We start from the raw sequence: 24,380 nt of genomic DNA, 5'->3' as shown, positions 1-24,380 counted from the left end.
TGAATATTTTGTATTTGATTCAAATAACTATTTATTTGATACGATAAAATAAAATACTTAGGTTTAGTAAATGTGTATTTGGTTCAAATACATATTTATTGGATAATAGACATGTAAATGATGTATTTGGATCAAAATAAATAAATAAATTTGATCCAAATAAATTTTTTTTTCAGTGTATTCTTGAACTGATTTTCGTGCACGGAACTTTGAATCGAATGGTTTAGACCAATCGTTGCAAAGATTTGACAAGCACTCACCAATAATCAGAAGTGTCGCAAAGTTTCAATGATATCGCATGGTGTTCAAGAATAATGGAGCGGTCACACCTCGGCTGCAGGAGCAGTTGCCAATGGCAACCGTATAAGAGTAAGAGAGATGGAAAATCTTCTATCTCTCTTACTCTTACACGGTTGCCATGGGCAACTGCTCCTGCAGCCGAGGTGTGACCGCTCCATAAAGGGCCACCATTCCAGATATATAGAGTTCAGTGCGTTTACGAACGAAATTCCTGAGATAGAAGAGGACACAAATATATCTGGCTTTTTCGAACTCATATATTTCATACGCGAACGATTTTCGCGAAGCTATTGTACATTGGGCTTTACGATGTCAATTTCTGAATATGACACTGACGTGACCAACGTTGATTCGACGAAAATAATTTTATTTACTAAGATTAAATATTTCCTGGCCTTGGTTGAGGATTTTAAGTGTTTGAGGATGTATTTGAGACCAAAGAAAGAAGTTTCAATAAAAAAAAATTGCTTCTTGGCCTTTAAACTAATCTGAAAACGAAAAATTCGTTTGTTGATTCGTTGAATCAACGTTGGTAACTTCAGCGTTATGGCTATTGTGCATTGGCCCATTCACCTGTTGGCACATCAGCACTTATTGTAGAAGCACCTTGACTGCTCTGTTGACAGTCGGGTTAAAGCAAGTGTGCCAAACAATATGCCAAAAGTCATTTAAAAAAAACAAGAAAAAATGATAGCCAAATGGTTTTTTATTACACACATGTAGTATAAACTACTTTATTGTAAGTTTTTCTTGTTTTACAATAAATGGTAGATATGACAGTTTAAGGGTTAAGTTTACATAATTTTCAAGTGATAAAAAGTTAGAAGATATATCCTTATATGGTAACGTAATCGTTGATCCTTAGTGTACTTACTTTTTCTCCTTCTTTTCTGATGAAATTTAAATTTTGCATACATTTTTTTTAATTTATGTTAAATCTTTATTATAATATTAACAATTATGGAAATAGGGAAACAATAGGGCAGAGAATTGAAGGTGAGAAATTGAAAGAAATCTTAGTTCTCCATTAAAAATAATTTTGTCAATAAAAGTTTCTTAAATTGAATATATTTTAAAGACAATTTATGACAGCTTCTTAAAAAAGGTGTACAAAGGTAGAATAGTTCTTTCTTTAAATTGAAAAAATATTAGTCAAACATAGTGATTTACATTTTAATAAATTTGGAATGCGAAACCTCTATTTTTGAACTGAATTATTTTTAAATTATTACAGTTATCTTTACTCTAATATTTTATAAAATACAAATTAATTCATTATAATTCTCTTAACTATAAAGAAAGAAAATAAACTTAATTGTTTGTAAAAATAAAACTTGTAAAATTTGCTAAATATTTAGATTTTTCAAAATAATTCACCTTTATCAAATGTTAGAAGCGTTATATTTTTATGTTATTTATCTCCTAGAAAATATTAGAAAATAGAAAAAAAAGAAAATATTTATAAAATAATTTTGTATTTTTTTCAAGTCATTGAACTTGACTTCTCAAAAATGACATACTTAATAGTTGTAGCTATACAGCTCCGTTACTTTTGGTCTTAAACAATAAAAAATAAAATTGCGTCTTAGAGACGGAAAATATCGACGGAAGTCAAAATTTAAAAAACAGAAAATTCCTTGCGTATTTTAGTGAAAAAAAAGCTAAATGGATCCGCCAATTTTAATTTTCAAAAACTGATCTTGGATTCGCAATCAGCAACACTAAAAACCCCCAAGTAGGGGAAGGTGTGGGAATTGGAGCCCCTTAAGGACTCATTTTTCACTCCTTTTGTTATTTATCTTTAATTATAATTAATTAGAAATTTTCTTTAGATATTTTTCTAATTTTGTCAATAGTTCTCGACAGATGAACATTTTACAAAATATTTAAGACATAAAAAAGACCTACAGATTCTTTAGTATTAAAATATCCAATAATAACACATTTTAGACAATAAAACACAAATATTGATTCTTAGCAATTAAATATGCAACAATATCAAATTTTATGAATTAATCTTGTTTAATTTGCAAAAATATAAGGAAAGCCATATCGAGGTAACGAAACTCTGCTGGCTGACACAATTTTCCCATTACCCCAAAGAATTTTCACAGGCCACAAAAACAAACAATTTTTATTATTACCTCTATTTTTATTCATGTATCTAAATCTACACATATGTATTTATCTCTAATAAAATCACGAAAGATAATTAAATAATAAATTTTTAACCATTTACTTTGATCTCCGAAAATATTTTCCATTTAAGAAGAAAAACTCGAAAACTTGATTTTTCCTTGTAGTTTCTACAAATCTTTCAGAAATGTGACCATTTGTCTTCGTATGACATACAGAAAGACTGTCCAAGTTTTCCGAGTTATTTCCGCGAAATTCAAAGTCTCTATGTATGTACTTGAAATTAAAAAGCTCCCATTACCCCACCTTCCCTTATCTCACATTTAGAAAATTTTGTCTGCCGTATTTGATCCGCCATTTTAAATTTTCAAAAACTGGATTCCTGGATCCAAAAAAACTCAAAAACCCTAGATTAGATCTTTTTAAAACCTTAGCTTAACTTTATTTTGTAGTTTGAATTTTTGCTGCAAATCTTATTTTATACGTTTTTTCTTTTTTACACTACCGTCCGAAATTGTGCGAACTCTGCTTTTTCACCAACTATAAAACTGTTCAAATCTTCAAAAATATTAAAAATAAAATTTTTTCCTCTTTATTTTATTAAAGTTAATAAAATTCTGAAAGAAATGACACCTTGACAAAGAGAATATGTTAATTTTTCAATTAGATATCTAAGAAAAACCCAATTTTCAATGTTTTTACTATTTTTTTTATTTCTCTGGCAAAAATTAATATTTTTAAACGTTCTTAGGCTCATTGAAATCGTATTTTATTATGCAATTCAAATTATATAAAGCAATTCATGTACATAATCTTCCCTAGCGTATGCAAACCGTCAAAGTTGGTCTTTGTCAAGGTGTCATTTCTTTCAGAATTTTATTAACTTTAATAAAATAAAGAGGAAAAAATTTTAGTTTTAATATTTTTGAAGATTTGAACAGTTTTATAGTTGTTGAAAAAGCAGAGTTCGCACAATTTCGGACGGTAGTGTATTTCTACAATTACGAAATTGGTATTGATTTTATTACACAAAACAGTTTTTTACAAAGTAGAATAAATTTGTTGACCGTTGTCACATGATAATCAAAAATATTTAAATTTATATTCAAAGAAATGGATTTTTTAATACAAAACAGATTTAGATCGAAATCACTTGAGAGGTTAGTAAAAATTGAAAAATTGTTTTGTTCACTAAATCTAGTGAAGAACCTATTTATCGAAAAACATGTTTCGTTTGATTGGCAAAAAATGTATTAAATTTGTAAACCTGTGTAATCTAAATTAGACGTGGTTTGAGTCTGCACGACGCTCTCTATCCGGTAAAAAGACTGAAATTGAATGGAATTAAAAATTTTAATTCGTAAAAAATGATTATATTACATTATCATATGTCGATTATACTGAAAATCAGAGTTTTTTACCTTAAGGCATTGAAAGGAATAAAAAAATAATAAACCAATTCCCCTTTTGGAATAGAAACTTTTCAACTGCACCATTTCGAAATAGAAATAATCGGGATTAAAAATTTACAAAATCTATTCCTTTAAATGGAATACAAATTTCATTTGGAATGGAAAAGAATTAATTTTTAAAATTGTATCCATTTTGAAGGTATTGAAAAAAAGAGGGAATTTTCCGAATTAAATAGAATTAAAATATTTACAATTTTGTAAAATATAGGACATTTTTTATTCTTTTTATTTCGAGGCTTTTTACCGCCGGGTATACAGGGTGTACGAAAGTCTCGATATACGACTAGTACGTTCCTTACAATCTCGATTTTTTAAAAAACCCTTTTTAATCATAAAAAAAAAAATCATAAAATCCCTGGCGGATTGGGAAAACCGAGTTGTAACCGAATTGGGTTACGATTCGGTTACGTTTCGGTTCATTGTGAAATAATATCGTTAATTGACGAAATATGTAGTAAATAACTATTAGTAATGGTTAATATACATTTAGAGAGCTTATTTATGCAATAATAATAATAAATTAAGATATAATTAATTAATAATAAGTGTTTTAAGTGTACAGTGCATACAGTTGTTGAATTACCATATACATATATGTATATTACCATTAGCGGCAGCTGTGATACGCGCGTTAAGGATCACTTTTTCGAATGAATTTCTAAAATTAAGCCCTTGAGTGTCAAATGTGTAAGTGAATATATAAGTTTTAAAAAAATAGATCAATTTATTAAAACAACTTTTTTGATTTGTACAAATATAAAAAATAAATTTTTATAACGAACAAAAATTTTTTTAATGAGAAAAAGTTTTTTTCAAAATTAATCTTTTTTATTTTATTGAAGAAAAAGAAATTTTATTAAGAAAAAAATGTTTATTTTTGTTATTTGTTTAATTATTATTATTGTAATTATTATTTAAAATTATTTTTGTTATTTGTTTAATTATTATTTTTATTTTCATCAATAAAATGAGAAAGATTAATTTTGAAAAAAAAATTTTTATTCTTAAAATAATTTTTTTCCTCAATGAAATGAGAAACATTAATTTTGACATAAAAAAACTTTTTTTCCCTAAAAAATTTTTTTTTTCTGAATAAAAAAATTTTTTTTCTCAATAAAATGAGAAAGAATAATTTTGACACAAAAAAAACTTTTTCTTATTAAAAAAATTTTTGTTCGTTATAAAAATTTATTTTTTATATTTGTACAAGTCAAAAAAGTTGTTATAATAAATTGATCTATTTTTTTAAAACTTATATATTCACTTACACATTTGACACTCAAGGGCTTAATTTTAGAAATTCATTCGAAAAAGTGATCCTTAACGCCATCTAGGGTTTAACGCGCGTATCACAGCTGCCGTTAATGGTAATATACATATATATGGTAATTCAACAACTGTATGCACTGTACACTTAAAATACTTATTATTAATTAATTATATTTTAATTTATTATTATTATTGCATAAATAAGCTCTCTAAATGTATAATAACCATTCCTAATAGTTATTTACTACATATTTCGTCGATTAACGATAATATTTCACAATGAACCGAAACGTAACCGAATCGTAACCGAATCGTAACCCAATTCGGTTACAACTCGGTTTTCACAATCCGCCAGGGATCATCAGTAATAACTAGTATTTCGAGATACTAAAAGTTTAAAAGTGTTCTAATGATTTTCTAATGATTTTAAAACACTTTTAAACATGTACACATGTCACTGTAAAAAATATTTGATTTAATTTTGATAAAATAATCATTAAAACTTAATAGTTTAAATATTCCTGCAGAGAAATATTGTTTGGCGATTGAAAAAAAATAAAATATACCTAAGGATTTTATTGAAATTTTACGAAAAAACAATTTTAGCCATAATATAAAATACACATGGGAAACTTCAAGGGCTTGGCGGCGTCATTAAATAACAAGCGATTACAAAATAAAAAAAATTCGGCAGCTCTCTACGGGGCGGCCACATTCTCATTACTCTACGCACTCCGTTTATCTTTTGGACTCAAAACAGATAGTACATTTGACTACTTTTTAACTACCCTGAACAATTCAGAAGTACTGTAAAAAGAAAATACTAAAATAGTACAGATTTTAGGTATCAAAATAGAACCAAATGACAATTTAGTACCTAGATTCGGTATTAAATTAATACCTTTCGTTCTACAGTGAAGCATTAAACAAAATTTTAAAATTGTATCGATTATTTTAAGAAATTAGTTAAAAGAACTAAAAATGCAGTTGGTAAAATGAACTAATTTTTATTAATTCCATTTAAAATAATTCAAATTAAATACATACTCACAAAGACTTAAACTAAATAAGGCAGTACTTACATTGCCTTTCGGGAAATTAGATTCGGGAATATGACCGGGAATCAAGTGTAATACTTATTACATATCATAATAAGAGTGTAAACAAATATTAGGACGATTCCCATAATTAGCAATTATTCAAATACTATTTGAATTTAATAAACTTATTCCATAAAAATTAATTTTAATGCAATTTTTAAATAATTTGTTGAATAAAAAATTTAATAATATAGGTATTTAAAGTATGAAAAGAGTCAAGCATTTTCGAAAAGTATTCTCTTAATTTAGATCAGAGCATATTTATAGACTGTAAAATTAGAAAAATTTCACTAATTCATAAGTATGTATTATAACAAAACTAAATTTCTTTAACTAATTTTGATTTAAGCCCATTGAGACCAATGTTTTTTTAAAGGAGATTAATAATATTTTTTATTAGATATTTATTTGATGTTATTAATCCCTTTTTCCAGACCATTATTTTCAGTAAGCATACATACAAATGGTATGATTTAAAATATGTTTATCACTGCTTGTAATAATTATTTTTTCAGATCTTTCTAGATGTGATTCAAACATACTTCTTTATCAGTAATGTAGTGTATTATCAGAAAAATCCAGAACGATGTATTTATAAACCACAACTAGAAAGTTAAATTAATAGGTTTTATATGCTTGCCAAATAATGCATTTTTCTATACCAGATACCCAGGAGTTATTAGACGAATCTGGAAACAGTTATTTGGTGAGAGTTAATAATTTTTAAATTAACAGAGGTCCTAAAAGATATTTATTCTATTGTCTAGTAACGAAAAAATGACAAAAAGACTTTTTAAAAAGATTGTTATTTTGGTAGGGGTATAATATACACATAAACGGATTGTTTCACTGTACAGTGAGATATAAACAACTGCACAATTTGCACGAACAGTTAATTAAGGATTATGATGCAAGTCACCTGTCTTTTCCACCGAAAAAGTTTTTTCCTTTAACTATAAATCAACAGGAGGATCGTCGTGGTGCTCTTGAAAAATATATACAATCAATAGGACAAAACACGACAATTAATAACTCACCATTGTTAAATGGATTTCTACTTAATGCTCAATTAGAAACGGAAGGACGTAATCTTAGATTAGAGAATTTGAATATTTATCTGCATAATTGGCAAAAAATTACACTAGAAGTTATAAATGCTGAAAATTCAAAACAGGTTTTAAAAGTAAGTATCAAACAACTGTGAAAATAAAAGAAAGGGTAAAAAAAATAAAAGAGGTTGCTGATGGTGAATCTGAAGTTATTTTTTAGAAATTCAAAATGGCGGACAACATTTTTAAAAGAAGTTCAAAAATTCGTTTTTTGCTTGAAACTTTCTATATAAATGTTTTTGAGGTCGCTCATGACGAATATGAAGTTATTCTTTATAAATTCAAAATGGCGGACAAAAATTGAAAGAATACAATTAATTGACGTCTTCATGTTTGTATAATGAATTTTTTATTTTCAATTTGGTTCAATACATTATTATGATTAAATTACAGGTTTAATTGCACCTTAAGGCGATAAATAGGTTATTTATATAATTTTCTGAAAACAAAAACATTCATAAAGAAAGTTTCAAGCAAAAAAACGAATTTTTAAACTTTTTTTAAAAAAATTTGTCTGCCATTTTGAATTTTTAAAAAATAACGTCAGATTTGTAATCAGCCACCTTAAAAACTATTGAATGATATGTTTTCCGCAAAAAAACAATTCTTTCTGCTTTTTTTATCTTTTGTCTTTTGAAAAAAAAACTTTAGATTCATAATCAGCAACCCTGAAAACTGTTAAAGAATGAGTTTCAGAATTATATACCTCGTTTTAGCTTTTCATTTGTAAGAGTATTTCAAAATTTTTGACTTTTTGACTTTTGACAGCTCTATTGGCATCAAAAATGAAATTTTTTAAAAAACGCCCATAGGCATCTTAAAGTACACGAATGTAGAAATCTTTTAAGGCCTAGAACGTTTAAATCTATTAAACCTATTTTTGTTTAGAGCTCTGTCCGTGTTGGCGTGAAATGTCCCATACATATCAGGTATTCCACGCCAAATTAGACAACATTTTGCATTTAAATTTCCGATTTAAAAAGAAAATTTTTTTTAGTACTCATGGTTTCTAGCATTCATGATTTTTTTGAATTACTTTAGCAAGCAGTTTACGAGACATAAATTTTTCAATATTTCAGAATTTTAATGATTTTTATTTTTAAATGCTCTTGAATTACTTAAAATTGCATCAATTTTAAAAATTTTGTTTGTTTAATTTTATGTTTTTACGAGAACTTTTCGAAAAGTCGGTGCAAAAAGTTATGGAAAAATTAATTTACTATATTTTTTGCAATTTTTAAAATTCGTTTCTGAATATCGTTTCCTCACGATCGGACCAGACTTAAAATTTTTGTAAAAGGATGTAGTTTTTTTTGAAAATTTCTTCAAAAAATTAAAAGATACAAAACTCTTGATTTTAGTGCTAATGCAACTCACACTTCTCTGATTTATTAAATGAGTTAATATTTTAAGTATTTTTTTAATTTTATACAGGATAACAACCCACACAGCACATTGTATTTCCTAAATATTTTCTGAATATTTCATTTGAAAGATTTGAAATATTTCAAATTTTGACTCATGAAATCAATCGGAATTTTCTAATATGTTCAACATCCATAGGATTCTAAAGGCGGTTCCAGAATAGGTGCAAAAGCGAAGTACAAGTGCAAGTCCAAGTGCAAATCCAATGAGTGCGAAAGAAATAGGTAGTCTATCTATCTCTCTTGCACTCATGGGATTTGCATTTGGACTTGTACTTGCCTTGCCACAGAAACTGAGATGGACAAGTATGCATCATTTCAGTTAAATATTTCTAAAATATTTCAATAACATATTTTTGCAACGAATGCTGCAATATTTCTTCGCATGTGGACATTTCCTTGATTTTAGAAAAATTTCAAATTCAAGGACTTCGCATTGAAATATTTCAAATTTTTGAATGAAATATTCAGGAAATATTTGAGGAATAATCTCCCATATATTTGTAAATTAATTATTTATGTATTTTTTAGAAACTCTGTCGCCATATGAAATTACCTGAACGATACGATTCTTATTTTTCACTTTTCATTACTGTACAAGATGAAGATGACAATTTAAGAAGTAAGTTTTATCAAGAGACTTATTTTATTCACTATTTTGTATGTTATTATACACTACAACAAACTGTTAATTAATAATTATTTAGAAACTTTCAATAATTAAAAATTTAACTCAAAAAACGTAGTAAATCAAAGTTATTTCCTTGTTTTTCTATTTCGATAAAACTTAGAAAATTCTAAGTAAACGAAAGACACCATTGGTTAAAAATAATTGTTCAAGGTTCAAATGAATGAAAATAAGACTTTAGAAAAGTAGTTTTACTGACGGTTTATTTTAAATAATATTTTGAATCTATAATTTTCAAGAAGTGTATAATAAAACGGTTATAAAACTTTCAGTTGTACGTAAACTTCAGGATTTTGAATCTCCGGTTATAACGCTCAAAGCTGCTCAAAGAAGTGACACAAAAATTATTTTTGGAAAATGGTTTTGGGACATAGGTTACGATTTGGAATTGATACATGATTCTGTGGCCCTCAATTTACTGTATATTCAAACAGTCGCCGAAGTTGAGCGTGGATGGATTGTTGTTCCAAAACAAATGAGGCATCAATTGGTCTCACATTGTCAACATATTGAAAAAAAAGAAGTAATTATTTTCTTTAAGATTTTTTTTAATAAAGCCTATGCAGAATTACAACATAGAATGTAACACTGTATTTATAGTTAGGATGACAGGTTGACGGTTATTTTACTATTGTCTTACTTAGTTTCAGAGTCATACTCCATGAGCCGTTTTTTATCATTGTCCTTTTTGCCTTTTTTCACCTATACATTCTGTAACTGAATGATTGCTTGTAAGAGACCTTTTCATTCACGGTGAGCTTGAACTATAAGTTTAAATCAAAGTTCAAGTGAAATGGGATTTTCCTGTTGATTCCAATACTGGCAACCTCGCTGAGTATTTTTCAAGAAAAATTAAAATAATTCGCGTAGGGTACAGTGACCGACAACCTGGGCATACTTTCAACTTTAAATGACATTTTATGGGAATTTATAAAAGATTTAGTCATAAAATAAATTTCAAATAAAAGATTTGGGTTACAATTTATAGTACATAAGTTTAAAATTAAAAAACACTTTGATAATAGTTTATAATATTAATTTAAAAATTATGGTATGAAAACAGTGAATAAAGTAAAAATAAAGTAAAAAATATTTAAATTACTATTTAAGTAACATGATATTTATTAATATTATCACAAATTTTATTATTCAGATTTAATGTACAAAAAAAGTTGCTTTTAAAATACAGGGTGTCCCATTTTAATCTATCCGGCGAAATAACTTTTAATCAGTTGATTTTACAAAAAAATGTTTTAGACAAAATTTATTGTGCTCACAGGGGAACATCCAGTGGTAAACTTTAATTTGACCTAAATGACCTCATTTAGGTCATTTCAAGGTCAACTCATTTTTTTTAAATGAAACCACCTACTTTTTATGCCGGAAATCGATAAAGCAGGAAATTCCACGTCGAAATCGTTGATGCACTTTTTTCGATAGATCGACCTATTTAGGACAAATAGGTCATTTAATTATTATTGCATTTGGGGAAATAACTTTAAACTAATTAATTTTACAAAAACATGTTTCAGTCAAAAGTTGTTGTGCTTAAAGGGGAATATTCATTGATGACCCGAAATTTGTCCTAAATGACCAGAATTAGGTCATTTCATTTTCAACTCATTTTTTTAATGGAACCATCTACTTTTCATGTTACAAATCGGAAGAGCAGGAAATTCCACGTTGAAATCGTCTAAGTACTTTTTTCGACGGGTCGACCTATCCAGGTCAAATAGGTCATAATTAATTTTACCTACAAGGCCTTGGTTGGGTCTAGTGTTTTTTACATAATAATTTTTGCCCTGACGATTCCTTGCATAAAAACTTAATCTTTCTTCATGAAAAATTATTTGACATAGACTAGATCTAACTAAGGCCTTGTAGGTGAAATTAATTATGACCTATTTGACCTGAATAGGTCGACCTGTCGAAAAAAGTACTTGGACGATTTCAACGTGGAATTTCTTGCTCTTCCGATTTGTAACATGAAAAGTAGATGGTTCCATTAAAAAAAATGAGTTGAAATTGAAATGACCTAATTTAGGTCATTTAGGACTTCTAGCGAGAAGCAATACTTCTAAGAGATATACGAGTCTCATTATTAACGCGAATTCAATTTATGTGCTGCGACGCACTCTTTTCTTTCTTCCAATGTATAACACATTTTACTATCATTAAATTATTCAGTTTTCTTAATTGTTTGCTCTTTATTAATTTGTGTGCCTTTTAACGATGGATCAATAATAAAGGAATGATAATTCACCAGCGAAACAGCGATCTGCGAATTGGTAAGTTCGATCAATCCTTGTTCTTCTTACCTAGTAACTTGTCTCAATAATATTCTTATTCGCAACTGCTCAATGGATTTCGCCGCTGGTCGAATCTTTCTTTAAATTACATGGATTTCAGGAGTTTTCTTCAAATACATTGTGTCGACTGTCGTGAGCTGAACCCTTATTCTCTAAATCATTATTTAAAATCAAAGTCTCGCGAAGTTCGCCACACATGTTTTTGTAAAATTAATTAGTTTAAAGTTATTTCCCCAAATGCAATAATAATTAAATGACCTATTTGTCCTAAATAGGTCGATCTATCGAAAAAAAGTGCATCAACGATTTCGACGTGGAATTTCCTGCTTTATCGATTTCCGGCATAAAGTAGGTGGTTTCATTTAAAAAAAATGAGTTGACCTTGAAATGACCTAAATGAGGTCATTTAGGTCAAATTAAAGTTTACCACTGGATGTCCCCCTGCGAGCACAATAACTTTTGTCTAAAACATTTTTTTGTAAAATCAACTGATTAAAAGTTATTTCGCCTGATAGGGAACGTTTACATATGACGTCACGCATTAGAGGAAAGGGGGGGGTCTTGGTCAAACGTGACAAAACGTGACATGGCGTACGGGGGGGTTCAGTTCCTTCGTGATGTCACGAAGTATGTTTACTACTTTTATAGTAGAATTTTGAATTTGATACCTTTTCCCGCGAATCGAATATCAAGGCCTATGTCATGCGTATTATATCATCATATTAATAACTTTGTTTAAGAAAAAAATATTTATAAGTATATAATTGCAAGAAAAAATAAATTATTTTTATCAGAAACCCTTTTTATTACATTTAAGTTATCTTAACATTTATTATTTCTTTAAAAACAATTTTAATACCTTAGAAAATTTTTAAGATTTAAAAAAAACAAAAAAAAGGGGGGGGGTGTTTAAAGAACTTGACGTCCATTATCAAGGGGGACTTGTCAAATTGTGACAGAGCGTGACAAAGGGGGGGTAGGGGTCAAAAAAGCTGAAAATTAGCGTGACGTCATATGTGAACGTTCCCATAGATTAAAATGGGACACCCTGTATATAATTATTTAACAATTTCTTTATATTTATAAAATTCGTAATCAATAAAACAAATTTTTTGAGGTTATAGTTTTCTAGAAAGTACCATATTGAGGAAAATATAAACATAAAATTTTGTGTCAACTGTATCAGATTCTAAATATCGTATATTAATTAATTTACTAGTGATATTTAATTCAATATTGTTTCTATAGTTATTATCGTTTTTAATAGTAGGTGTCGGTCACTGTCCATTTCTGAAAAAAATCCATTTTTGTTTTAAAATTCATTAAATTAAAAAAAATGACAAAGTATAACTAATTGTAAGTTGTATAAAAATACTTTAAAGTATACTTTCAAAAACGGCTCCGTGAATTATTTTAATTTTTTTTTAAAAATATCAGGGAGGTCTCCAGTATTAGAATCAACAGGAAAATCCCATTTTGCTTGAGCTTTGATTTAAACTTGCTTCAAGTTTATAACGACTATGTAGTTTGCTTTTCATGTTCACGTTTTCATTTTGCTTACACCTGTAGATGATTATTTTTTTCTGAAAATTTATTGTGCATTTAATCTATTTTAATTTCGAGAAACAAGTTTCAAGCGAATCTAATAAACTTGAAAAAATTCGCCATTTTCAATTTTGTGAATCAGCTGTCATATTTAACGTCCTTGAAAACCTGGAAAACCGTAGAAAATGTTATATAAACATAAAATCACACATGTAAATGTGAAAAAAAGTTATTATCCAAAAACTCCATGGAAAGCCAGTTAAGGGTTAAGTGATAATTGACAGCTTTCCATGGAGTTTTTGGATAATAACTTTTTTTCACATTTACATGTGTGATTTTATGTTTATATAACATTTTCTAGGGTTTTCAAGGTTTTCAAGGTCGTTAAATATGACAGCTGATTCACAAAATTCAAAATTCAAAATGGTTAAGGGTTAATCAAAGTAATCTTATGCGTGTAACAGTCCTTGGTACAGCGAAATTTTTGTGCCTGTGGAATAAAAAATAATTTTAAAAAATTTTGTTTCAAAACATCAAGAAAATGGAAACAAATCAATTGAAACTTTTAAAATAACAATTCTTATGTATCAAATTTATCATTTTTTAGGGTTCCGTACACCTTCGGTGTACCGACGAACCCTTATGAAAAGACTCTTGCGTCCGTCCCAGCTTTGTGTCCCCCCCTTGCGGCTACAGTATTTAATATAGAGAGCTGAAATTTGGTACATACATGTATTATCACGTGTAGATTACAGGAAAATTATAGAGAGACCGATTAAATTTGATGGCTACGAGCTAGAAAGGAAAGAAATTGGCTTTTTCGAAAAAATGTCAAAAAATGACCCTGCCCCCCCTCCTTAATTTCTACATTTTTGTATATGAAGAATTGCAATTTAGTACACATACATATTTTCACGTGTAGATTACAGAAAAAATATAGAGACCGATTAAATTTGATTGTACTCGCACTTGTCCGCTTTTTTTTACTCTAATTAAATGATAATTGCCAGCTTCCCCAATTTTTTTCTTACACACAGAAAAAAGTTTCCTTTGTTTCAAAGAATGTTTCTTTGAATCAAAGAAATTTGTGCATTGGTATAGGGTCAAAGAAAAATTTCTTTGATTTAAAGAAATTACTTCTTTATTTGCTTTTTATTGACTTAAAGAATTATTTCTTTGATTTTACGAAATTTTTTATTTGAATCAAAGTAATAAATGTTTAGTTTAATGCACAAATTTCTTTAAATGGTAAATATATTTATTTTGTTTTGAGATTGTATATACGTTCATATTTTGATTACATTATAGTTTAAAAATATTAAATTAATTAAATATTTTTGATATACTTGAAATGTATTTCAAAGACATGTAATTAATTTAATGCGCATTTTTACATGTAAAACACTGAATAAAACTTCATAGCAGAATTTTGATCACTAAGAAAACAATCATAATACTCTGCGAATCACTATTTACACATACATCACTCGTAAATCCCAAAGACACGAACAATTCACAAACTTCTTTATTACTCACTGTAAGAAATACTAAAACAAAATTTAGCTATTAATACAACACTTTTTAGACCATAAATCCGATTATAATTATCACGCCATGAAAACGCTGCCATGAGGCACACACAGCTGTTTACTAATTTACGTAGTCTGCGCAAACACAGTCAAGGCAACTCAGCGTACTTAAGTTCGAAACAAATATTTCTTTGAATCAAAGAAATTTTTCTTTAGGTTAAAAAAATCATTCAAAGAAAAAATTTCTTTGATTCAAAACACTCAAAAATTCCTTTTTCGTAAAAGCAAAGAAAAAATTTTTTAATTCAAACAAATTTTACCTTTTATTCAAAAAGTGAGTTTAAAAAGACGATTTCTTTGTTTGAAAGAAATCTTTTCTCTGGATGTATATTTACATGTGTGTGCGAGAAAGTTGAACGATTTTTCGATTTAAAAAAATTTTAAAAGATACCAAAATATTTAATTAACGAAAAAGTAGCCAAAACTCACGTAAAATTAATGTTACAATGTAAGCCGTTACAGGCACGCTTTCCCATTAAGATAGAGGGCTCAATTTTATGGGAATTTTTTTTCTTATCAAATTTGGGGGTGGAATGAAACGAATTCCACAAGCTTTAAAGAATAAATGGGCATTTTCTAGTATTAAGAAACTGCAGTAGATAGGAAATACATTCTACAGCGCTGGAGTGGGTATTTCATCGTAGGCAAAAGGTTAAAAATGAAAAATATCCATATTTTCAAAACACTTTCAGCTAGGATTTAAATTCCATCTTTTTTTATGTACAATCAACCCAGAATACAGTGTCGTTTCCAGTTCTTATCGCTATTTTCATGCAACCATGCTTCAAATCAAGCCTACTGTGGATAATAATAATTTCCTAAATAATTTGAACATTTATCTTCCTACGTCGAAGACAGTTTTACACATTTAATAAAAAAGCGATTTATAATTTACCTTTCAGTATTTAAATCTAGCTCGAGGATTAAAGTATTATGGATATATACAATTTGCTCCTTGTGTATGTGATTATCCTCAAGTTGGTACGAAAGTGCAAGTGGCAATAGGTAAGAATGAATTAACATTAAGGATACTTAAAATTAAGGATGAGGATCAGGAAGCAGTCTTCAGAGTAACTCGCATGCGTTGTTGGAGAATAACAACATTAAGCAATGTAAGTTAAATACTAAATGATCGTAATATAATAATGCTTATTTTATTACTTAGTCGCATTCATTAAAAATTATTATTAACAATTCTCTTAATAAATGTATTTCTTTTAGAATTTTTAAGGTTTGAAAACCACGACAAAAATTAAAGATAAATTTGCTAGCAAAAATTTTTTATCTTCGTTTGATCTCTTCTTTTTTCACAGGGTGTAGACAAATGTGACGAGAATCTTGAATGCAGTTTAGAATTGTCGTTTGAGTATCTCATGTCTAAAAAACAGTTGCAATGGATTACAATTTCTTCCGAACAGGCAATTTTAATGTCCGTATGTTTACAGTCCATGATTGATGAATTGTTATTGAAAAATGTTGGTGGAGTTAAAAATCAGGTTTGATTTTTTGTTTTTAAATTACTCTATTGATGTTAATACTATAATACTATAATACAGTTCAATTTTATTTCAGATATAAAAATTAATTTTAATTCATATTATAAATTACGAAATTTTTAAACCAACCAACATAAAATTTAGAATCTAAAATATATTTTTAAAAATGTTGACCTACCCACTTTATTATAATAAAAAAATTATTGCGTTGAATTTTTTAAAAAGTTGGTATCTGTTCATTTAATACATAAAAATGTAAAGTAAATTGATTTTTTTTAACGACTATGCTGTCTTCTTCATATACATGCAATTATAATTTTTTAAATATTAATATACCAATATATATATAATTTATTTTTTTGTTCTAAATTTAGGATTTAACAGAAAAAGTATGGACGTATATCACGAGAGATGGTGAGAATCGAATTTTCATGGGTTCGCTGATTTCTGAAGACTTTAACCAATCAAATAAGGTATTTTGGAAACATAATAAACAAAAAAAAATTTTAAATCATAGGAAAAAGTAAAGAATTAAAAATTGTCATCGAAAAATTGTTACTGGGTTAGAATTTCTCAAGTTGACCTAAAATTTGCAAAGGTTGGAATTTATCAATGTAAATGTACAAGAAAATAGTTCTGCTATAGTTACAAATAACCTGTAAATTTGATTGAAAATAATTCAATTGTTTATTTTTTAAAAACAATTGAAATTTTGTTCTAACATTTTTCAAAATCGAATAACTTAAACAAAAATTGACGAAACCTGATGATTAATTTGAATACTAATTATGAAATTCCAAACTTGATAAATATAATTTTTACGTTTTCGAAACTTTCAATTTCTTATTAAAAATAATTGTTTATTCTAAACAAATTAAAAAATAAAATCAGACATGTGCGAGTTACACTCGAACTGAAATGGAGGGTTCCGTACACTCTTATTCATGACGCGTACACACATGCGTAACTATTATGGGGACAAAAAAGGAACCTAAAGACGGACCCCCATAGCCCTTCGGCAGATCCAAATTATTGTGCTGAAATTGTACATTTTTTTACCACAACTGGTACAAGTTTTAGTAGCGTCTCAACCGAGAACCCTCTTAAGATAACTAAGAAATCATGCGCATAAATTTGAGTATAATAACTTTCTCTGGTGGCATGTCTAGAGTTTTTAGGGTCTATGGCTAGAAAAGTGCCCACCGTATAACCCCTCTTTGTCTAATTAATTCTCCTTCTATTCTTTCCATTGCGGAATGAAGGTCTGATTCTACTGGAAATCTTGCCCCAAGGGCATGTTGTCCTAGATGTAATGGATGATTTACTAAACATGCCTGTCTCATAAACGTATCGATTAACTTCTTCAACGTTTTAAGCATGAAGGAAGTTAAATTGATTCCCTCTTGATTTTTTATCTTTTTAGTTTTATTAAAGTGCTTTTTGACTCTACCCCCATGTTTTTATATTCTTGAGATCCAAGAACCAAGCTTTTTGGGTTGACTGGTTTTTCTCGAACAAAAAAATAATAGAAGCTTGCAGATACTCGGCTGCAAGCGTTCATTCTCTCTTCCTCAGTTTCATAAGAAGAATAAAAGTTTTCCATAGAGGCCCTGAAATCCTCACAACATGAAGACGAATCGGTACTCCTAGGTTTACGAAGCTGTCTAAATCTTATTGTCTAAATGCAATGAGTCCGATAGTGAGTCCTACTCTTACACCATCAAGTCCTGCATATCAACCCACACAGATCTTGAGCCTATGGTGATGTCGAACACCTCTTTCCTGTTTACGGCAACAAATGATGGTGTAAATCAAAAACTGACAAGAAATTTAAAAGTTTCCTTACTCTTCATTGATGTTAATGCTATTGGTGTGCATTAGCATCACAACCTAAAATCAACGTCAGATCCTCCTGATGACGAAATTTCATCAGCTTTGTTACCATAGCCGGTGGTCATGGTTCGTCAATCGATTTTAGAAAATATCAAAAGTCAAACATCCTCTCTTGATTACTTCCGTGTTTATCTCGATATTTTACTTTTATAACCGCTACATGTCAAGTAGTATGCTCGAGAAAAAATACTATACGCGTACTTGGGGGAATTTCTTGTGGTGAGCTTACAAAATCCCCACAGTGTCCAAGAGTATCTTTATTTACATTTAGTTAACAATACCACTTAATTAGTTATTACTTGGATTATAGATAAATGCAAAAAATTCTTCAAAAGATCTACACGCTTGTGCTTGAGTCCCTCCTACTCTATCGTTCAAATGCAGAACATTAGTAACACTATTAATTTTTGCGTGAGAAGGTAATATATTTTCAAAAATTCATAAGATCAAAAACTACATATATTTGGCTTTACGGACATATTTCTAAATCTTGCACCCATTTTTGTCATACCGAGATACTACTGCAGCTATGACTTACTAAACGCCATATTCGAGTTTTATTATGTGCATACAAAGTACGCAACATGAGTTGCACGACGATTGGTATCTGAGGAGTATAATATATACAATAAATGATAAACATAACTTTTCTTTTGTAGGAAACTGAAAGCAGTCAACATACAAAAGGACCTATCATGAAAAATCTAAGTGAAAAAATTGGAATAACAAAAATTAAAAGGCCAAGTAGAAATTCTAAAATGTTATTTTCTAAGTCAGAAAGGACTGATTGTGATACAATGGAAAACAATGCATTTCATGTTATTGGAGACGATGATCTTTAAAATGCCAATGAGAACCGTATGTAATTAATTTAAAATTAACAACGGCATACAAATAATTATCCAGCTGAAATAATCCTCCTGGATTTTTTTAATTTGAAGAAATTTTTTCATATTTTTAACCATAAGGGATATTTAAAAATGGACATATTAAACATTTATTTAACATTTTAAAAATCCATGTTGACCGTTTCACATCACCATTAATTTCCACGTGAAAAATCCGGACTGAAATCTATGCTAATGTTTTCAGCTGGGTAGGAAATCTTATTTCAACTAGCCTTTTTTTTAGCCAATATATAAATTCAGAAATATACATTTTAATACAGTGGTACCTCGATTATCCGAACTAACTTAGGTAGGATCGGGTTCGGAATTGATTTTGAGAATTTTTGTCTATGTGGAATTGGTACTCCTGCGCAGGTTCAACAACCAAGACCTCGACTCATTAAAACATGTAGATTACAAACGACAAAATAAAGATGCAACTAAAACAAGTCAAGTTGTTAAATGAACAACGAAGAAGACATTGCCAATAATTATGGTATTTTGCCGTGAGATTCTTACAATAATAATCAAAAATTTCCCGATGAAGAAATGATACTCTGTACATGTATTCAGCTCATTTTACACGCAAAGAAACTGTACACTTATCCCTTTGTGACAGAGGTCAAGCACATTTTTGTAAAATTTTAAATTACCGTTTATTACTCCAAATTTTGATAACTGATTATTAATTAGCAATTGTCAATTAATTATCAATTATTATTCCATTGTTTACATCCAGATTTTTATATCCTAATATAAACTTTTAAATGACTACTTGCAACCCTACACTGCAATGAACGGTAATTTTGTTTGTTCCTGCAAGATTAACGAAAAATTATTTATTCTTTACTAATAAAATCCACAGATTTATAACTACGAAAAGCATTCTATAATAAGTAGGCTTAGTAAGGAGGCCAATGAAATCTCTGGTGATATTGATTTTTTTGAATGTAATGTAACGAGATTCACCTCATTATTACGTCGACTTGTACTTGACTTTAATTAGTAAACGGCAAGCTAGACATTATTTGTATTTCCTATTCTAATGTTATAAATATGTTGCGTGTGCAACTTCTAGTTTTTTAGGAATACCAATGTATGAAAGGGCTTGTCCCGTTTGTTCAATAAATAAATAATAATTTTCAATTTTTAACATGTTTCCAAATTTTACTCCATAATGATTTATTTAATTTTCAGAATTAAAATTAAAAAAAAATACTTATGTTATAAATTTTTATTTTGTCATCCCTAGAGTATCCAAGAGAATATCAACCACGCCATCTATAGGAGGTCCAAATTAAATACGCCTCCGATATGCATTGGCTACTCGAAAAAATCCTATCCGCGAGAGTGTTACCTCTGATTCCCTTATGAGAGAGAATACACAGAAACTTCTTCTTCTTCTTCAAAAAAAAAAAAAATTGTATATGGTGTGGCTTCGATAATATCAGGCCAATTCGATGAAACTGTAGTTCTTAGACGTGGTGAATGCACACAAAGTCCTGAATCAAAATAACAATGTGGTGAAAACCATTCTAATGTATAATGAAAACTTGTAACTTGAAGCAAAGTATAAGAAGAAAGGTTGTATCGAGTCCGAAGTAGTCTTAGAAAAAAGGTTAAAGCGCAGCACACGAGTGTAACGTTGTTTATGTATGTTGATTACATCAGAGTGGTGTGAGAATAGGTGACTGTATCGTGAAGCAAGGCGTGAGTATAATAGCTGTGTCCAGTCCAAAGCAGGGTGAGTGAGCAGGCAGTGTCGAAGCAACCGTGTTGAAGCACGCATGCGTGATGCAGTCTTTCTATGTTGCTTGCAGCAAGGTTGTGGAGAAACAAGGTATTTGTAAAGCTCAATGGATGCGTGGAAAGGAAAATTGGAAGCATAGATGGGAGCCCCCTCCCAACCGAACCAAAGTGAATTATAATAAGCAGTACAAACAATGCATTTTCAAAACTTATAGACGTATCAATAGCAACTCAATGAACAAGATCGATGTAACTGCTCACCGATGTGATCCCATGGCGCCACCCCGCGAGGGCACAACTGAGCCGTCCCGAGGTGAAGCCGCAGGGATGGGAAGTCCGAGTGTGTGGGAAGCATGATGTGTAGATCGGGTCCGAGCTAGAGGCCTGAGACAGATGTAAAATAAATATATCGCCTTGGCGGCTAGATAAAACCCTTAGATTAACTAAAAACTAAACTTTGAAACAATAACAAGTGTAACTTAACCTAGGATCCTACGTGCTAAAACTTAAAAAACTAATAGAAATAAAGTAAACAAATTTAATAACTACGGAGGTAGGTGAGATTAAATTAGTACACCGCGCCCAATAAAAAAATCCCCTAACTCCGAGACAGATTCTAGGTCTGGATGGAATATAAGAGCAGTAAGTTTTGCTTCCAGGTTGGAGATATCATTGAACTTTTTCCTGACAAAGTTAATGAAGTTCGGGCGGCCAGGATTAAGTAAAATGCAGTGGTTGAGCAGATGAGGAATAGAACCTATGCCCTCCCCACAAGAACAATGGGGGGGGGGGATATTCCAGTTCATTCGCAGAAAGTGTGCGCCGACGCATATGTGGCCAGACCTGAGACGAGATACCAGATTGATATAATTCCTAGGCAGATCAAAGCTCCGAAACCAAGGTCTATCCACCTTATGATTCACATATTCAAAATATATCTGAGAGCATCTTCGGGGATCGAAAAATGGCCATTGAATGTTAAAACTAGCTTGATGGTCCTTTTCAATGAGATTTTTAATCTCCTCCATACTAGGATGAGAGAGATAGCCCGTAAAAGGGGCATTACTAATATCAAGAGAAGCAGCCATTTTAGCAAGACGGTCGGCTTCAGTGTTACCCTCCAGGTCCAGGTGGGCAGGGACCCATAAGAAATTAATCAGTTGACCTTTCTTAGTGATATTGATAATGATGTTAACGATATCATGAATAATGGGGTCAAGGGAGAAGTTTGCGACCCTATCCTTCAAGGCAGAGAGGGAACCAAGAGAATCCGTACAGATAATGGATTTATTTATATTGTAATCCCTGACATATTTGCAAGCCTGAAATATGGCGAAAAGTTCCACGGAAGTAGACGAAAAGCAGCCCCTAACTTTAGTGCCATGCCTGAAATTAAGACCTGGAACGAAAAAACTGGCACCAGCTTCGTCATTAGACAATTTGTACGACCCGTCTGTGAAAATAGACGTAAAGTTCGGATATCGCGCCTGGAGAAAATCGTTTAAAGAAGTCTGATGTGACTTTGATCTCCTGATATTAAACCCCTCCTTGAGATCAATAAGAGGAGACAACTCAAACATCAGGTCAGACCAAACTTGGTTGTAGTAGCCAGGCCGCCTCGGTTTTTTGGGTGTATCAAAAATATCATAAGTAGGTCTGAGGTGGACGAGCAAAGGTAGGGTTGAGGCGTACTTAGGAAAATTTCGTTGATTTTTGCTTTTTAGATCCAAATGTGCAAGCCTTTTTGCCGTAGGGTTATCACTCCAGGAGCAAATTCTAATCGCGTTTCTGTGCAAGGCAAGATGCCTTCTAAGGTGGAGAGGAGGTTCATTAGCTTCTGACAATACTATAGGAATCGGAGTGGAACGCATAAAACCCAAAGCCGACCTTAAGGCCCTGTATTGCGCTTTATCCAGTTTTGCTAAAGTGCTTTTGGAAGCTCCGGCGAAAAGAATAGAACCCCACTCCAAATGAGCCCTAATCAGCCCCTTGTAAATCAATAGTAAGGTTTCCGGGTTTGCGCCCTTGGATACTCCTCCCAGCACTTTTAAAACATTGATAGCTTTGAAAGCTTTCGCAGCAATGTATTCAACGTGCAGTTTCCAAGAAAGCTTGGAGTCCAGAAGGATACCCAGATACATGATGGAATCGACAATAGGGATCTCCTGACCCTCTAGTTCCAGGCGAAGATGCTGATCAACAAGAGACCTTCTATCGAAGAGGCAGAGCTGACTCTTCGAAGGGGAAAAGTTAAGACCAGCCTCAAGCAACCACGGAGAGAGGGAGCGCACCGCTTGAGCCAAGAGATTTAGGGCGTCCGTTGCGGAAGTATATCGGCAGTAAAGTAATATATCATCGGCGTATTGAAGAATCCGCACCCCTGGTGGAAGACGTGAGCAAATGTCTCTCAAAGCTAAATTAAATAACAACGGGGAGAGAACGCCTCCCTGTGGAACTCCAACCCCACATTCATAGGTCCTTAGGTCGTCCTCCTTAAATGAGATGTTCCTTCTACAAACCATGTGTGCGACGAAGTTTCTCAACCTTGTCGGAGTACCGCAGCGTGCAAGATGGTCAAGAATCTTAGAAGGAAGGAGGGCATTGAAAGCCCCCTTAAGATCGAGAGCAAGGGCAGCCGTACCCTGGCCCAAGGTGAACCCCTTGAGAACATCAACCACAAGAACCGAGACACAATCGGTAACTGACCTGTTCTTCCTAAAACCAAACTGGTGGGGGGGAATCAGGCGGTTAAATTCAACATGGTGATCCAGCCTTTTTTGAATTAAGCGTTCCATTAGCTTGCCAACTGAAGAAGTAAGAGAGATTGGTCTGTACCCCTTGCCCCCAGGTTTGGGGATAAATTTAACTAAAGATTCCGTCCAGGAATCAGGGAAGATTGAGAAGCGAAAGCACACATTAAGGATATCCCTCAACTCTTCAAGGCTTGAGAGGGGAAGTTTACGAAAAATAATATTCGGGATTTGATCCTTTCCAGGCGCAGAGTCCTTTTTACATAGGTTGATGGCCCAATTCAATTCATCGCGTGAAAAAGGGAGGTTGTACGGGTCCTCCTCTCGCAACACCGGCATCATCTGAAAATCGATTGGGGAAACCTCTTCCCTAAACACAGAAACTTACAAATGAAATAAGAAGGTTGGTTAGTTGGTTGGTTTGGTTAATGGCCTTGTGTCCCCGGAGGTCAAATAGCCAGATGCTTTATGTCAGATCCACAGTTCAAGCCACATGCAGAATCTTGCTGCCATTAAGCTCGGACCACAATTATGCATGTTCGCAAATTCTCGCCAATTTTATTTTGATTTCTCTTTCTATATTCTAATTGCGAGTAGAGTTCCTAGAGCTAGAACTCTCGAGACGAGTACTCATTTCTCAGAAAGGTCGCAGATTTGAAGGGAA

General features: G+C 31.0%; 2 protein-coding genes across 4 annotated transcripts; one reads left to right on the top strand and one right to left on the bottom strand.

Moving 5' to 3' along the window:
* Nucleotides 1–877: 877 nt before the first annotated feature.
* LOC127278529 (sorting nexin-17) lies at nucleotides 878–20,370 on the top strand. 3 transcript variants are annotated; one of them, XM_051300277.1, is made up of 10 exons: nucleotides 878–1,039; nucleotides 6,793–6,983; nucleotides 7,095–7,460; nucleotides 9,342–9,432; nucleotides 9,771–10,021; nucleotides 15,844–16,053; nucleotides 16,255–16,437; nucleotides 16,812–16,910; nucleotides 18,990–19,188; nucleotides 19,499–20,370. In XM_051300277.1, exons 2-9 carry the CDS (start codon nucleotides 6,924–6,926, stop codon nucleotides 19,170–19,172), a joined length of 1,443 nt encoding a protein of 480 aa, XP_051156234.1. In that variant the 5' UTR covers nucleotides 878–1,039; nucleotides 6,793–6,923; the 3' UTR covers nucleotides 19,173–19,188; nucleotides 19,499–20,370. The 3 variants fall into 3 exon arrangements, with proteins under 3 accessions (XP_051156234.1, XP_051156233.1, XP_051156235.1); XM_051300276.1 differs by having other exon boundaries at nucleotides 18,990–20,370; XM_051300278.1 differs by lacking the exons at nucleotides 16,812–16,910; nucleotides 18,990–19,188; nucleotides 19,499–20,370 and adding an exon at nucleotides 16,514–16,661.
* Nucleotides 20,371–21,529: 1,159 nt separating this feature from the next.
* On the bottom strand, nucleotides 21,530–24,055 carry LOC127278511 (uncharacterized). Its single transcript, XM_051300246.1, has one exon. The coding sequence runs from the start codon at nucleotides 24,053–24,055 to the stop codon at nucleotides 21,530–21,532; it is 2,526 nt and encodes an 841-aa protein (XP_051156203.1).
* Nucleotides 24,056–24,380: the final 325 nt, after the last annotated feature.

The sequence above is a fragment of the Leptopilina boulardi genome, unplaced genomic scaffold (assembly GCF_019393585.1).
Source record: "Leptopilina boulardi isolate dan_hultmark-lab unplaced genomic scaffold, ZJU_Lbou_2.1 LbouV2_204, whole genome shotgun sequence".
Taxonomy (NCBI): domain Eukaryota; kingdom Metazoa; phylum Arthropoda; class Insecta; order Hymenoptera; family Figitidae; genus Leptopilina; species Leptopilina boulardi.
The sequence above is the reverse complement of the archived record's forward strand: the minus strand, read 5'-3'. Positions and strand labels throughout refer to the sequence as shown.